A 17,474-nucleotide genomic window follows, 5' to 3' on the forward strand; every position below is an offset into this window, starting at 1 on the left:
TGTGTTGCACTGGTTATATGTGGCCAAAAACAAAGTGGGATACGTCCAGTGTAACACTGACCATTGTCCATATTGTTTTTCAGATGCAATCACAGCTGTGGGTTCCTTCATACTTAAGGCAAATGAACTTCTACAGTGAGTATAAGACAAAACTTTTTTTTTATTAAAATAGTTAACATACACATTGATAGTTACGAAGTACTCTAGTTATTCCACGAATGAGGATGTGTGGGTTGCTTACATCGTCATGAGTTAGATAACCACAGCACGTCATGAACATGCATGGTGAATGCAATTTTATGTAAAAAGTACAATATATGGCAAAGAAAGTATGTTTAAAGTTTAAACCTAAAATTAAACAGCGGCATTTGGAGAATTACTTTCCGTAGATCAAGCTCCACAATTGCTTAGCAAAGCTGCATAATTTGGAACCGTGTCGGACACTCTGTCGTGGATAGGAATGAATGCAAGATGGGTTCCAGAATAAGAAGAATAAGTTAAAAAAAAAATCACACTGCAGCGCTTAGCAAAAAAAACTCTCAACACTTGTTGTATAATAGTTATTAAAAAGACTTATTTATTTTAATTATTTTTGCATCATGGCCAATACTTAAACTCTTGTATATATAATCATTTCTGTGGATATCAACTCTAAATGTTTTCTCCTTTCAGAGTCATTGACAGCAGTATGAAAAACTTCAAAGCATTTTTTCGATGGTTATATGTAGGTAAGGCTGCCCTTGGTATTAAAAAGATGAATTTAAGAAGCCATATTCTAGATTGAAAAGCTGCACTATTTTTAGAGCTTCAGCTATTTAAAGTCTTCTTTTAATAGTAACCATTCCCTCATAAATTAAAGGTTAAATTAATCAATTGCTTTGTTTAAATAACGTTAACACCAACTCCATTGCCCAAAAGGTTAAACAAATGAATCTGTTCTAGAATGACCTTCCTTAAGACTTTTTGATAATCAAAACTGTGTATTGGGATAAATACATTATTACAAAAATCTTGGGTTTTCCATTACTCCTGATATCAGTTTTATGAAATGTACCATTTTTATAGATTGGCCCATTAGCAAAATGTGTGTACTTGATTTTGTTTCTTATAGTTTTACCTCAGAATGTGGGTGGTTAAGGTTATGGCTGAGATGTTTGCCTTTCGAGATATTGCCTATTGAAAGTATTCTCAGTAAAATAGAAACATTTGTGTTTTAGCTATGCTGAGGATGTCCGAGGATCATGTTCTTCCGGAACTCAACAAGGTCAGAGTAAACCTCAAAATATCTCTCATTAGAAACTAAAATTGCATATTTCCAGTGTTTCATTTTTATACTTCAGAAATTATTTTCTGCTGTATGAAACAATTGGATTCACGCATGAGTACAAATAGCAGAAACCAAGCAGCACAAACCAGATATTTTTAGAGGAAACAGTAGGGTGTTACCTTGGCTTTCTAATGTTGATGTTTGCTGGTTCCGACATGGACGCTAGGTACAATATTGTCCATTTGATGCAGAAAACCTAACAAAATACATTCTTGCCACACACTCGAGCCCTCCCCCTTTTTAATAATTCTGTAATCTTGTCACAACTGCAACCATGTTTTAGTATACAGTGCAATGCAGATACTGCATCTCAATGTTTTTACTGCTTCAAAGTACTTCATGATTTCTACTTCAAAATCATTAACTTGGCATCAGCACTATCCCTGGTGGTATGATTAGTTGCATTCAGTGTGCTCTGGCTCCCTGATTTCCCTCTGGCGAATCTTTACAATATATTTGTTTATTGTTTTACTTTTATTAGATGACACAGAAGGATATTGCCTTTGTTGCAGACTTCCTCACTGAGCATTTCAATGAGGTAAGGATATTTTGTTATTGTCTTTTTTCTTTTTTCCTTAATCAGTAACTGTTTAATTTTTCTTCTATTATTATTCTTGTAGGCACCAGAACTCTATGATCGCAAAGGAAAATATTTCAATGTAGAAAGAGTTGGACAGGTAATGTATTTAGTTTTCTTTTTTTAAAGAAACAAACCCTGTTGTGTTTGTTAAAATTGGATACAGTCCAGTTAAGATACATTGAAGTATATGTTATTATCCTGTTTGTGAATGAACTTGTATTATTATTCATACGACAGAGATAAAAAGTGAACTGCGTTAAAAGCTGATGGTTTTAGCCATTTTTTCATTCTGTTTGTCTTAATTTCATTCAGTACCTGAAAGATGAAGATGACGATTTGGTGTCTCCTCCCAATTCTAAAGGCAATCAGTGGGTGAACTTTCATCAAAACAGCACACCTCTTAAAGGTATAAACTAAAGTAGTGGGTGTTCGTGCACAAATGTTCATGGTGGGGTGACTGGGCCCACGGCACTTCTAATTTTGATTGGATGCTCTTGTCTAATTTTGAAGATGCTCAAGTTTATTTTTATGACCCACTTTATGTTGAACATGCTGTTTTATACTGTTCTTTTCAGAAAGCCCTTTGCTGTTTCCATATTATCCCCAGAAATCACTGTACTATGTCAAAAGAATAATGGAGGGAGTTATCGATCTGTGTTTACAGAAACCTGCAGTGAGTACTTGATTTTGTCTTGAATGTTTTGTCTTGTTAGTGCTTATTATGAACCTCTAACATAACCTTAGTAACAAAACAAACTATCTAAAATTATATTTACACCATAATTACAGTTGTTTATCATCATTGTTTCTGCTTGCGAGTTACTTTTGGGTCACAGGTTCACATTTGGAACTTTCTCAGTACATCAGACAGCCATTATGCTGTTGACTGCATATTGTAGCAACTAAATATAGATAATATGTTTCCTCTTCAGTATAAATTGAATTAAGTTGTCAAAAAGCTGAAATGCTGAAAGACCCAGTATGTTATGCATTACAACTGTTACAACCTTACTCACTCTTAAACAAAATTGCATTCCTTTATAATAAAAAACTAAATTATGATTTTTTTTATTTAAAGGAAATAATCGGGAAGTCTATAAAACAGGCAATAGGTATGCCTCTTTACACAATACCAACAAGGTAAGTTTTTATTTATTTTTTTATTGTTTCAACTTTAGTCTAATAAACTTAGTATGCCATTAATTTACAATGATTTGCCTTTTTCTTTTTTTTTTTTTTAGCACAGATACATTACCAAGGCTGTTTGAGTTGCCATCGCTGTAAGTATAATTTGGTTGTCATATTTAAGATGCTATATCTAATAGTTTTGAATAATTCAAATTAAAACCTATACTTTATTGCTTTCCAGGTGGAATGACAAAAAGTCTGGTATGCATTATATTGTGTTCACCATGCCAGAAATATCACCCTGCAAACTGTACATAATGAGAAAAGCAACAGACCTATCCAGGTAAGCATTCATGGAAAGCTACAAATAACAAGTGGTTTTATTTCCTGATTTATTTAATGCTGGCGTAAAGTCCCTTGACTTGGGGTAACCCATATCACATGGTTACTAGGAGCAGCTATAAAACATCATTGGTAATTAGTAGAGCCCTGTGAAATGTCGTTTTATTACAGATACACATTAATAAAACAACTCAAATAGATGTATATCAATAATAATATAGTATACATCATGTTTTAATTACATACATATTTTTTGTTAAACATTATCTTTTTTTTTTTTTTTTTACATTTTGACAAACAGACCTTGCACAGAAAAAAAATAAATAAATTCTCATTAGCGTCAGTAACGGTAAAGTACAGTCCCCCACTCATTTTAATTAACTGTCTATTTACAGTAAATACTGCCCATTCCCTCTGTGGAAGGGTGGTGGGCAATTCACTGACACACACGAGAGACAGAAGGTTTAACTGAAAACACAGCACTGGTGCCCAGTTTTATTATTTTCTGGTTGATTTATTTTAGCCCGCAGATAAATAACTAACAAAAGGCGAAAGAAAAGGAAAAATAAAACACAGTAATAACACTACAAAATAAAGGTGCTGCTTATGTGTAGCGTAATCCAAAATGACCAATAGGTGTGTGTATCCTGCCGCACTCCGCTCTAGCGGTCCAACTATATCCATTCCAATACGCTCAAATGGAGCTTCCACTAGGGGCAATGGCACCAATGGAGCTCATGGGACGGCTCTAGGGCTAGCCTTCTGACATTCCCCACAGCGTTCGCAAAAACGCCTGACGTCACCATCCAGCCCCAGCCAATAGAACCGTGGCACGAGCCTAGCTTTGATCTTGTCCCTTCCCAAATGACCAGACGGGAATAGCGTGAGCCAGCTGCAGCAAATCCTCCTTAAAGGGCTGAGGAATGAGCAATTGGTGACACATTTCCCCAGTCTGTGGTCATTTCTCAACACGGTACAAGAGATCTCGATTAATTGATAAAGTGAGGGTACGTGGCGGCGCGTCTGGGCTCGACCACCCGACCATTAACCACAGCTGCTTGGTCAAAGAGCCTGCCCAGCACATCGTCACGCCCTTGCTCGAGTCGGAAATCATGGGAACGAGCTAAAAAATCAGCTTGCATGGCTTCTAGCTCGAGATCAGGTCGGTCCTGAGCGGAGGCAGCCGAGCCAAACCCCAGTGCTGGCTCCGCGGCCTCCACCCCGAGACTCTTCACCAATCGCCTCCACCTGAAACTTCTCGGACTCCCTCCATTGCCAGCCCTCATTCTTAGCAGCCCGGTGTTCCCGTTTAGTTTTGCGGGGTCTAAATCTATGGCAATACCATGCCGGGTCATGAAAGGGGAAGATCTCTCCAATTACTTCCTCTTTCTTAGCCAATAGGGAGGACGGGGCCGTCACAGTACCAAACCAATCTTTAAACTGCTTGCAGTCCTGTCCCAGAACTACAGGCACTGGCAATCGAGGACACAAACCCAATTGCATTAGCGTCACCTGCTGGCCAATTTTCAAATTCACATACATTTTGGGATAAGTGCGCACATCCCCATGAATACATTTAATATGCACCTGTCCTGTTATTTGCTTATGCCCCAGTGAGATTAAGCTCTCTTGTATTAGGGACTGACTACACCCTGAATCTAAGAGAGCCTGGGTTTGTGTATCATCCACTGACACAGGAATCACAAAACCCGTCTGCTGGAGTGACTGATGGAATGGAACAGTCTTACCTGGTCGATTTGAGGTCACGTCCCATAGCGGGGCAATCCCGGTCGATGTGGCTCACCTCCCAGCTTGTTCCACACATCAGTGAACTGGTTTCTCGCCAGGAAGCTTCAGCAGGAGGTTGAGACACAAGAACCATCAAAGGGGCTTGACGGTAGGGTGGACACGTGAGACCCCAGTCCAACACTGCAGCAGCTTGTGGGTGAACCCTCTCCGCCCCAGTTCTCAGGCCAGGAGCTCCCACCACCACACTCCGTCCAAAGACCTGGCTACCCCTTCCCCCCCAATCCCTTCGCCCTCCCTCGGGCCAGCAGAGGGGATGATGCTGGAGTAGCGCTGTTTCCAGGCAGCTTACCGGGCATTGGTTCTGTTGGCTGGTACTGCTCTGCCAGGAGCCAAGCACTGCAGGAACCGCTGGACTACAACCTACCTCTACCAGCCTGGCAGTGGTGGTGGCTCCCGGGTTCAGCCATTCCCGGGCGTAATCCTGCAAGCGGATCACGATGGCCCTGGGGTGTTCCTCCGCAGAAAAGCTCTACTCCGGAGTCGCACCCACGCTGTTGAGGATGGCAGCTTTCGGAGTGGGGTACTCCATCATTGCCGCCGGATCCAGGGCCCTCGTCGCCACCTGCGCCTCCCCCGTCAGCTAGGACAGGAGCTAGCTAGTCCACTATGCCTGGGCCCACCCGGCAGAGATCGACATAGTCTCGAAGATCTCAAGATAGGCTTCGGGTCGATCCTCTGCCATCATTTTCATCGGCCGTGGTAATCCTGGGTCCGGTCCCGCAGGTCGGCCACCCCCCTGCACTACCTCTGTTAGGGTTTGGCGCAGGAGGTCCATCATAGTGGCGAATTGCTTCGGGTCCATTCTGCCTCTCTCTGCTCTTGCACTGCTTTGGTTGGGCAGTGCCAGTGAATCCCACAGTTAACACCACATGTGGAAGGGTGGTGGGCAATTCATTGACACACACGGGAGACAGAAGGTTTAATTAAAAATACCGCACTGGTGCCCAGTTTTATTGTTTTCTACATTTTCTTTTAGCCCGCAGAGGGCGCTGTTGTCCGTGGCCTGAATACCGGCAACGGTAAACAGGACCACAGAAATACCAATACTGGTAAACAGTTAAATGCTGGCGCACTCACTGGTGTTCTGAAATAATAAATAACAAAACGCGAAAGAGAAGGGAAAATAAGACAAGTAATAAAACTACAAAATAAAGGTGCTGCTTACGCAGTGCCCCCACTGCCGCTAAGCCGGTCAGCTCGGGTCTCCGTCCTACTCTGTTATGCACTATACACTGGGGTGGCCAAGGTTCCCCTTCTACTCCTACATGTTCCCTCGGATATGTAACAATTTATTTTATATATTATTTTCTTTCTCTAGGCTGGCTGTCTTCCTCAGCCGTGCTTGCCTATTTTGTTCTCTCGCTCCAACCACTGGTGTTCCTGCCTGGTCTATGTTTGGCCTTCTCATTCAGCGTCTGTGTATTCCCAATCACGGCCACTGGAATGCATAACCAAGCGCAGTACTTATGGGCCGAGCAATCCCCCAAGGCCTGCCACTTGGAGAGAGGGAAAGCCAACACACCCTCTTCCTCACCTCTCTGTGTCATCACCATGACTGACAGGCGGATCTTACAAGGCTGCTGCCCTCTTACTGCAGAACCACGCATGCGCCAGGCAGTCAGCACAGATCTCCCCTGTTACACCCTCTATAAAAATACAATATGATAAAATAAAACAAATATATATTTACATAGGAATTGTATTTTAATCCCATTGCACTGAAGCAGGGCTCCAGTATACAAGCTTGGGTATTTAAACACTAAGCAAAGCAGTTTTTAAACACTAAGCAAAGTAGATTTATTCATTTCAAAATTATTCAAAACCAAAACAGCATTTGCTCCAGTGCAAAGGTTGCACCACTTGAAATAAAACAAAGAATTAGCATACTAATACAAAATATAAGCAAACAAGCCATATGTTCCCCAAACGGAATAAACCGCTAATGCTTAACGACGGTATCTTTTGACTCCCATTCCAGCCGACAGCAAAATCTGTACATCATTATTTTGTTACCGTCCCGTCCGCTGCATACATCCCCTCATGCTCAGATTATAAGCAACATTGTTTAATTGTTGTGCGCGGTTTAGGCATTTTAGAAACAAACTTCTCTTCTCTCCCATCACAATTTGAAACAAACAAACGTCTCTTCTCTTCCATCCCAAACGATTCGCTCCAAATTATACATCTGCACAAGTGCTAATCAGAGCTCCCGTTTCCCTTCAGACCATGTCTATGGTAACGGCTGAGCCTTGACAGCTATGATTGCAAGTATTTACTTAAAGTATTTTTTGTTTAAACTGTCCAATTTAAAAATGTCATTCTATGTTTGCTTTCTAATGATTTTTCGTTTTATATTTGCAATTCGTTCTATTTCATTCTATAGTTGCATTTGGTTTAATTTTGTGCTATTTATTAATTATTAATGCAGGTTCAATAGGTATTTGGTCTTCCACTTACTGTTCGTAAGTAGCAGAGAGGAGCAGGCATTACACTAATTGCCTTTTGTGCACATGCAACTTTATTTCAAGAATTTTCACAGCCTTTCAGACAGTGCTGTATGGTACCAGTTGAATATCAAACTATATTTTATTCACAAAAACAGATTTAGAAAAAGATGTATAGCGCAGTATTTTAACTCATTCTAAGTACATTTGTTTATTAGGTCTGTAAGCAGTGGCCTTGTGGCCATTGATCTTGGAAGCCTTCTTAGCAGGAGTATTGATGGGACTGCCGAGGCTAGGTATGTATAATAGCTTATCTAACGTTGAAATGGTAAATGTATATTGTCATTTTGTGGTTGAGGTGGGAGGGCCTCCTTTTTTGTTTTGCTTGAGAAACACACATATAATATAGCTACTGCTGTAAATACCTTGTGCAGATTTAAAAGAAGCACATGTTATAGCAAACTTGTATTTTAATAAAATAAAAATAAAAAAAACACCTGGTACCATAGTCTTGTGCTTCCCATTTAGCCTGAAGAGGGAAATTGTCCACCCCTTCAAATGCCTCATTACCAACCAACTGCTTTGACCCTAAAGACGTGGTAAAATGACCTAGAAAGTGAAACGTTGCCAGGGGTTCACATAAGTTTTATCATTAGTTTCTCACATGAGTACCAGCAGAAGTGGTTTGGTACTCACCAAAATTAGGGGTCATCACCCAAGTCACTGGCCCTGTCCACACTGTGCCTTTAAATACGGTTTGCGTCCACACTACGCAACATTTAATACTGTACTTGAGAACCGGACTCGAGACCACCTCAGGAGTCCGGTTCTAATTAGATCGCATCAGGTAGTGCGGTTTATCAGAAGTGTGGACGCTGTAATACCAAACTACATTTTTTTGTGTATCCTCCAATATCCCAAAATGCTTTGTGCTATGTTTGGCGAAATACTCAGAGTAGGCGCCTGAAGGTCATGCTATCAGTGTACACTCCGCACTAGGTATTCATTTTTATGCTTCAAAAAAATCAGTCAGGACATCTCTGTTAAACTAGTGGGGAAAATAACAAAAACACAACATTAAATTAGGCGACTGCAAAAATGAAATACGAGTTAAAAGTATGATCGGGGATGAACAAATCACGTAATTTGTCAGCTCTGTTTGAAATAAAATTAAGAGGACCAGAATTAGGCTTAGACAAAATATGAAGGTAAAAACAAAGATTGTTTTGTAATTAACAGCTTTTTCTGAGTTTAATTATAAAACAGAATCAGCTCAATTTGTTTAAAGGGACTTCACCTGATTAAAAATAAAACCTGAAAACTTCAAGCCCTACGTGTGTGTGTGTGTGTGTGTGTCTGTGTGTTCGGATTTACTTTTTTCCACAATACTTGTTATATTTCTTTTTAGCAATATAGACCGCTGTTAATATGGGGCATAACACATTATTTTAAAATACAGTGCATGGTGGGATACTATCATATTAATTTCCACGGTTCGTTGCTCTGCTGGGAATTGTAACTGAACTATTCTAATGGTGTGTGGACGCATTAAGCCTGACTAAACATGAAACGGTACTTCAGTGTGGACGCTTTGAGCTGTATTAATTAGAGCGGTTTCGAGTACGGTTCTCGAGATCAGTTATGTAGTGTGGACAGGGTCACTGCCTCTGACATTTCAAACAATTGGGATGTCAGGGATCAGGGGTGCAAAATTTGGAGATAGATTCTTGCGCCAGGGTACCTTATAACATGAGCAACATTAAATTCAGGCACCTGTTGTTGTTTTATTCATTAGCAATAGATGATGATAGTTTCTCATTGGGTCTGGTCTACTCAAATGACCCACCCACACTCATCCACATACACAGGAGAGAAGTTTTGTGTCGTGTGTTGTAAGGGGGGCTTGATTAGGGTGGTATTTAATCATTTTACACCGGTAGGCTGACTGGTGCTAAACTTACAAAACAGTTTAGTACTAATTTTCAAAACGATTTGCACCCCTGTCAAGGATGCTGGGTTCAGGATCAAAGGTTTCAGTGGTCATCTTACACATATGAATATGGATCAGGGCAGAAAGGCGCGAGGCTGAGGCAGAATCAATATTTGTTTTGTTTGACATGTGAAAACCCATGTTCACAAGCAGCACTGCTTAACCCTTTAAGGATCAATGGGGACCAGGACCAACTTTTTTTGGGCTGCAGTTAACTCTCTTCCTTCATTCACTAGAAATCTATTTTTTTCCAGTAGCGTCTTGGAATTAGTGTCCTTTTTTCAGAACACTGGGGAACATTTTAAATTACTTTTAGCTTTTTTTTTCAACACGATATTTGCGTTTGTTTTTAATTTTTCTTTATTATTATGTATTCTGCTTAGAGATACATGTATAAGAACAGATTATTCTGTGACCCGAGGGACCTTGCACTACTTCCTGAAAGTTTTGTTGAAAAATATTGATGTTCGGGCAAATTACCAGACATTGTTTCACCTGAGTGATAGCAATGACATAATCGGGGCCTTTATAATCAATAATGGACACTACTCTCAATTTTGTTCTCCAAAGAAATATTTATAAATAAAATAATAGTTCTTCACTTCATTGTCAGTAATAAGAGGAAAAGAACCTGACCTACTTGATTAATGTAGTTCCTGAAACATGATCTGCTTATATCCACTTTTTTCTTGATATTTATAAATGTTGTAAAAACACATATTAAAATACAAGACATAACAAATGTTCTAATATAACTATGTCAAATACACAAGTTCCTGTGTCATGTTTTGTCTCTGAGTGCTGCTCTGAAATGTCTCCGCCCTTTAAAAATAAAATGCCCGTCTCAGTGACTTAACACGAAAAAACAAACAATCAGGCAGTGAAGTTCAATCCCTCCCTTAGCCAATGATATGCGTCTACGACCTGTACTGCCAAGTATGGTGGCCCGGTAAGTCAAAGAAACAAAGTGCGCTTTTTATCGTGTTTACCCGATCACGGGCCCAAAATGACACTTCAGTATGATTGTGTTTACACGATCACGTCCTTAAAGGGCTAATGGCAGACCACAACAATAGTTTATGAATGTTTAGTAAGAGTCTGGATTGCTGGTTTATTACAATGTGTAACAAATCATCACCCATTCTCTTTATTTCAATAGCCTACCACCAAATTCCAGCCAGGGATTCAAAAGCAAAAAACAAAACACCTCTTCACTTTATTAGTGGTGTTGAACATGTTAGATTGATGGCAACGGTATTTATAAAAGGATATAACTGAGGGAACACAATAGTATTTAAAGTTAAATGCTCAAGTAAATGTGTTTTTTTAAAACTCACGTTTAAATCTGATGGCTCTCAAGCATCGACACCTCCTCTCATCCACGCGCAGTTTGGGAAGTGAAGCATCAGTGAGCTTCCACAACGCCACTCCCCGTAACTACATCCCTCTTCTCTGAATGGACAGCTAAATCAAGATCCCTGCTATCGTTGGTTGCTTCAAGTGTCCATTAAAAGAAAATGATTGACGTTATGAACTGAAGTGATTCCACTTATCGCTGTCCATTTCTTTTTTTATGTAAAACCTTGCAGACAATGATAGCGCTAGCAGGGATGGACTTTTTATTGAATTGGAACCCTCTGGCCTTAAGTGAGATACGGGGACTGGTATTTAATTATGATCAGCGATAATAAGCTAAGTTACCTGGAGATTGTTGACAGATCCCAGAGACCACGAGACAGTAGAAAAATCGGGAGGTTAGGCAGGTATGGGTCACAGACAGATCACATGCACCCTCACTGCACCCTCACTGCCTATATGAAAAATGCTTTCCTCTTAAACATGTACTGCTGGTACGCATTTGCATCTTAAAAACAATATGGAAGTCTGCATTTTTATTACTGGTGCGCATGCATACCTGCGTACCAGTTATGTGAACCACTGAGCATTACCTTATAGTAAAGCATGCAAACTGAGAGTTATATTTAACCTAGTATAGTACCAGGTATATTTTTGAAAATGAAAATGAATGTTAGCTGTAACATGTGGTTATTTGTAATCTGCACATATGAAATGGAGGGGAACAGGTCATTTATGCAATTTATTATTTTAACTCCATAACAACATTCTGTGAGGCAATTTTATGTAGCAACTACTTATCTATTGTCTTGGGTTGACAAATAGTCATGCTTTATATTTATTTTATTAAAATACTACCATTGCTATATTTAAATTGATTTTGTTGATGAACAGAATTTACTTATCGCTGGCATGAAAATCACATGAACAATTAAAGCAAGCGAGTCATTTGAAAAGTAGTGATTTAGTTATTGTGGACCTATTACTAAATATTTTAAAAGAACTCAAACTCCTAGAAACAAGAAATACCTATTAAATAAGTAATATTGGGTACGTTATGTGTACTCTAATATAGTTAGTCTTAAGTATTGCACTGTGTAACCCAGAGATGTTGTTTTGTGTTGTGTATAATGTTCATGTGTCCGGCTCAATTTCTTGAACATTTATTTCACAGTCGATATAGCTGCCTAGACGCTCGTTTTTTTGATGACGAAACCCTGACAGTTGTACTCAAGGAGGCTGTGGAAGAGGAGCACAGAGGACGAATCCTTGCTCAGCTGCCACTCTCTCCTGTTTATGCTGGTGAAGAGGAATTCATCCTGGACCCTAGCATGAAGTAATGAGGAACAGTATAAGCAGCAGTCCAATTTTTTGGTGAATCTTCACTTGTAGGATGTTGGCCCATTTGTAAGACATTGAATCTGCTTGGATACGTAGTCGGTTACAAAGATCTCCTTAATTAAAATAAGTTATTTTTGTCCCGTGTAGGGAATTTTATTTGATACTTTAAATTTGGAAATTTAAATTTAATTCCTAAAATAAAAATACAAATCTACACTTTTTATAGATCAGAAATGTGAGCAATATTTAAAAACCTGACTTGTCCAGCTACCAGAGATTACAAATAATAAATGTTGATGCAAATTCTTACCTTTTTAAACAAATCTAAAGTAGAAAGGAATCCACCACCTAAGAACCACATTATCAAAGAATCACAATATTGCTCAAGTTAAACAGACACCAGTACTCAAGTTATTCTCAATTGTTTTCAGGCTTGATCAGCAGAGTGGTGATATCCCTGTTCAGAGTGTAGTGCTTGAGAATCAGTGGAGGACTTTGGAGAACATGAAAGCACAGTATGTTGCTGTGAATGGGATTCGCAAAGTCTCATGTGTAGTAAGTATTACAGCAGGATTTCTACACTATTCGGACACTACTGACATATATACATAGACATACTTTACAAAAACAGTTGATTGTGTAGAATACATTATCCATGGTATGTTTTTTAGCATTGCAGACTTTTTTTGCCATATTTTAGAGTTTTAGTACCTGTTTCCTTTGCTAAAGAAAGGTTATATTCCTTATCAGCTGCTCCTAACCTTCTAGTATGGAAACAAGGGTTTGATCCGAAGTGAAAGATCACTAGATGGCACTAGCTGTTACTGCTAAAAAGACTTTGGCTAATGTTACATACAGTCAACAGACAAAAGTCATGCTATTACATAGTAAGAATTAAGCAATTTCAAATATTTGTTCATGACAAAAGTATTGGTACCTTGACATTTTAAAGTATGTAGAAATGTAATATAACTAATAAAAATATATATATAGACGTGCTCAAATTTGTTGGTACCCCTCCACAAAAAACGAAGAATGCACAATTTTCTCTGAAATAACTTGAAACTGACAAAAGTAATTGGCATCCACCATTGTTTATTCCATATTTAATAGAAATCAGACTTTGCTTTTGATTTTTTATTCAACATAATATTGTAAATAAGAAAACAAATGAAAATGGCATGGACAAAAATGATGGGACCGCTAACCTAATATTTTGTTGCACAACCTTTAGAGGCAATCACTGCAATCAAACGTTTTCTGTAGCTCTCAATGAGACTTCTGCACCTGTTAACAGGTAGTTTGGCCCACTCTTCCTGAGCAAACTGCTCCAGCTGTCTCAGGTTTGATGGGTGCCTTCTCCAGACTGCATGTTTCAGCTCTTTCCATAGATGTTCGATAGGATTCAGATCAGGACTCATAGAAGGCCACTTCAGAATAGTCCAATGTTTTGTTCTAATCCATTCTTGGGTGCTTTTAGCTGTGTGTTTTGGGTCATTATCCTGTTGGAGGACCCATGACCTGCGACTGAGACAGAGCTTTCTGACACTGGGCAGTACGTTTTGCTCCAGAATGCCTTGATAGTCTTGAGATTTCATTGTGCCCTGCACAGATTCAAGGCACCCTGTGCCAGGCGCAGCAAAGCAGCCCCAAAACATAACCGAGCCTCCTCCATGTTTCACTGTAGGTATGGTGTTCTTTTCTTTGAAAGCTTCATTTTTTCGTCTGTGAACATAGAGCTGATGTGACTTGCCAAAAAGCTCCAGTTTTGACTCATCTGTCTAAAGGACATTCTCCCAGAAGGATTGTGGCTTGTCAATATGCATTTTAGCAAATTCCAGTCTGGTTTTTTTATGTTTTTGTTTCAAAAGTAGAGTCCTCCTGGGTCTTCTTCCATGGAGCCCACTTTCGCTCAAAAAGCGACGGATGGTGCGATCAGAAACTGACATACCTTCACCTTGGAGTTCAGCTTGTATCTCTTTGGCAGTTATCCTTGGTTCTTTTTCTACCATTCGCACTATCCTTCTGTTCACTGTGGGGTCGATTTTCCTCTTGCGGCCGTGCCCAGGGAGGTTGGCTACAGTTCCATGGACCTTAAACTTCTTAATAATATTTGCAACTGTTGTCACAGGAACATCAAGCTGCTTGGAGATGGTCTTGTAGCCTTTACCTTTACCATGCTTGTCTATTATTTTCTTTCTGATCTCCTCAGACAACTCTCTCCTTTGCTTTCTCTGGTCCATGTTCAGTGTGGTGCACACAATGATACCAAACAGCACAGTGACTACTTTTCTCCATTTAAATAGGCTGAATGACTGATTACAAGATTGGAGACATGTGTGATACCAATTAAAGAAACTAATTAGTTTGAAATATCAGTATAATCCAATTATTTATTATCTTTTCTAAGGGGTACCAACAAATGTGTCCAGGCCATTTTAGAATATCTTTGTAGAATAAGCAATAATTCATCTCTTCACAGCTTCTTTGCTTTATTCTATGACATACCAAAGGCATGCAAGTATACATGATAAAATAGCTTTTAATTTCATCACTTTTCAGGAGGAATGAGGCATTATTTCAATGAGCTGTAAGGGTACCAACAAATTTGAGCACGTCTATATATATATATATATATATATATATATATATATATATATATATATATTATTAATTGATTGAAAACCATTACACAGTTATTAAAGTGTAAATAGCGTGGTTCTGAAAAATATCGCATTACACATCCCCACGTGTTTCTACAACTCTTTTAAATAATGTACCTGTAGTTTTTCTTTTCATTGTAACATCCTGACAACATTTTACACTTAACTTTAAAGTCTGTTTTCAAAGTTCTTTTCAAAATGGCCACTCTAGTGCAATTTAATAAACACGAATCAGAAGCATTCTTCAACAAAATTCTCTAGTTCAATGAGACCAAAATAACATTTTTCCTAAAAATAAACTGCAGTAAGTTTGGAGAAAAAAAGGGAAAGCCTTCATGAAGAAAACCTTGTACCTGCAGTTAAACATGGAGGTTGTTAGATCATGTATGGGGGTGTTTTAGCAGTTCAGGGACTTCACGTGATTTAAGATTAAATGAGTGCCGTGTATCAAAACATTCTACAAAGTACAATGATACCATCTGCTCATAGGCTGGTTGGCAGAAAGCTTATCTTCCAGCAGTCACCTCTGGAATTCTTGAAGAAAACGCAGATAAAAGTTCTGGAATGACCTTTGCAATCGCCAGATCTCAATCCAATAGAAATGCTTTGGACTGATCTGAAAAAACCTGTAGCCAAGTAGTACGTATCCAGTCTGTCTGAGCTGAAGGAAATAAGCAAGACAGAATGTGTCCAGATTTCACCAACAGGATGCAACATACTGGTTAAGAATTATTATAAACATCTGAAAGATGTAATAAAAGCAAAAAGAGGACACAAAATACTAAAGCAGGAGTGCCAAAAAGTGGTTCAAGTTTACTAAATACTTATCCTTTATCTGTTACCCTGAATTATGGTATAATAAGCGTAGGGTGCCAATACTTTTGTCTGCAACAGTATTCTACATATATTGTACCTATGATAGGTACCCGAAGAGTAGCTCTTGAACTCTGGTGGAAGTCCCTTAACACAGACCTAACAAATAATAAAACATTAAACACAGTTTTTCAGTAACTGCAATAAGAACCACACAAAATACAAAGCTACTGACTCCAATTGTTTAAACTGTGAGAGATTTATAAGTGCTACTGTCTAGAACAGTGGTGTCCCTTAGGTTTTTATTCCAACTGCACCCTGAAGTACTTTATTGGACCTTATTAGAAGCTTAATTGGTCCAATTAATTAATTTAAGGTATGGTTAGAACAAAAACCAAGAGGGACACCGGCCCTCCATGACCTGAGTTGTGCACCACCGATCTAGATCAATTGAATGTAAAGATTGTTTGTTCTTAATGACAAATTAGGTTTTTTTTTAAATTGACAATACATAAACTAACCAAAGCCCACTTACTAAATCAGACCCCTTAATAAATATCTTGGTATTCCTGAATAGATAATGGTCTGCATTTTAAAACTGTGCAAAATGATGAGCAATCCGTCTCCATTTCAGTAGTACCCTAAATATGATCAATTTACTACTAATGCAGAATGACTGGAAGGAACATTTGTTCTCTATTTTCCCGAGAAAATAAGTTTCCTAAGTGGTCACTGCCAAAACTAGTACAATGTTCAACACAGTGTTGTCCTCGGCACTATTGGCCAGAAACCTTTTTTTGAGGGTAAAATGAAGAGCAAATGTCATTCTGCATTGATAATAAGTGGGTCATATTTGGGGGACCACTGCACTGTGATGTAAAAACTCCTTAATGTTTTGGTATATTTTTAGAGGAGGCAATTATCTATTCAGGGATACCAAGATAGTTAGTGAGCAAGTAGTCTGTGTGAGGTTATCAGACAACAAAATCCCCACCCCCCAGTTTTACTGTTTTTCTAGAAGTAGAACATTTTGAGGTACCATTATACTTGTGAGATGAAGTGCTCATTAAAATATTTTGCATATTTAAATATGAAATTATTATATATTCAGAGATATCATAAGTTTGGGATCTGAGTGAGGAAAAGTGGTCAATAAAATTAACAAAGCTAGTCTTGTTTCCATAATTTTTCATAACTGTATGTAGAGAACCAATATTTTAATTAAAATGAAACACAAGTTATTAAAATTTATTCGGAACTGGCGATATAGAGGTTGTTAGGTCATGGGGAACTACTTTTTTATTATGATGGATCTAATTTTATATTGAATCTGCCTACAGCTGAGCTCCAACCTGCGCCACATCCGGGTGTTTGAGATGGATGTGGAAGATGAAGAGGAGGAGGATAAACAAGATGTTAGTGGAGACCAAGAGAAGCTGGAGCAGTCACTGGAACCGTCACTGTGCAGTCAAGAGGACACTGAGGAAGGGGAGCTTACAGAAGGGGCCGAGGCAGGAACTTCAGACTTGCAGGAAGAAAATGCTTCCACTTCAGAAATTTAAGTTCTTGGCAACACCCAAGAATTGAAGTTTTTTGACTGTCCATGATACATTTGTAAAATTCTTTACATAAAAAGATTGTTAAAGCTAGTAGCCAAAATAAAATAATAATGTGAAACATA

The 17,474-nt window shown here is 38.7% G+C and overlaps 1 protein-coding gene across 3 annotated transcripts in view; it reads left to right on the top strand.

Annotated features, from left to right (window-relative positions):
- The window catches only part of anapc4 (anaphase promoting complex subunit 4), a 34,114-nt gene extending 16,640 nt beyond the window's left edge, over positions 1-17,474 (top strand). For all 3 annotated transcript variants that reach the window (XM_059026435.1, XM_034034716.3, XM_059026437.1), the window contains exons 16-29: positions 84-135; positions 673-728; positions 1,218-1,264; positions 1,809-1,865; positions 1,948-2,004; positions 2,220-2,313; positions 2,483-2,580; positions 2,986-3,047; positions 3,149-3,187; positions 3,277-3,378; positions 7,849-7,926; positions 12,151-12,312; positions 12,749-12,872; positions 17,134-17,474. In XM_059026435.1, coding sequence (XP_058882418.1) covers positions 84-135; positions 673-728; positions 1,218-1,264; positions 1,809-1,865; positions 1,948-2,004; positions 2,220-2,313; positions 2,483-2,580; positions 2,986-3,047; positions 3,149-3,187; positions 3,277-3,378; positions 7,849-7,926; positions 12,151-12,312; positions 12,749-12,872; positions 17,134-17,355 — 1,250 coding nt within the window. In that variant the 3' untranslated portion in view covers positions 17,356-17,474. The remainder of the gene's footprint in view (positions 1-83; positions 136-672; positions 729-1,217; positions 1,265-1,808; positions 1,866-1,947; positions 2,005-2,219; positions 2,314-2,482; positions 2,581-2,985; positions 3,048-3,148; positions 3,188-3,276; positions 3,379-7,848; positions 7,927-12,150; positions 12,313-12,748; positions 12,873-17,133) is intronic.

This window comes from Acipenser ruthenus, chromosome 1, assembly GCF_902713425.1.
Source record: "Acipenser ruthenus chromosome 1, fAciRut3.2 maternal haplotype, whole genome shotgun sequence".
In the NCBI taxonomy this organism is placed as follows: Eukaryota; Metazoa; Chordata; class Actinopteri; order Acipenseriformes; family Acipenseridae; genus Acipenser; species Acipenser ruthenus.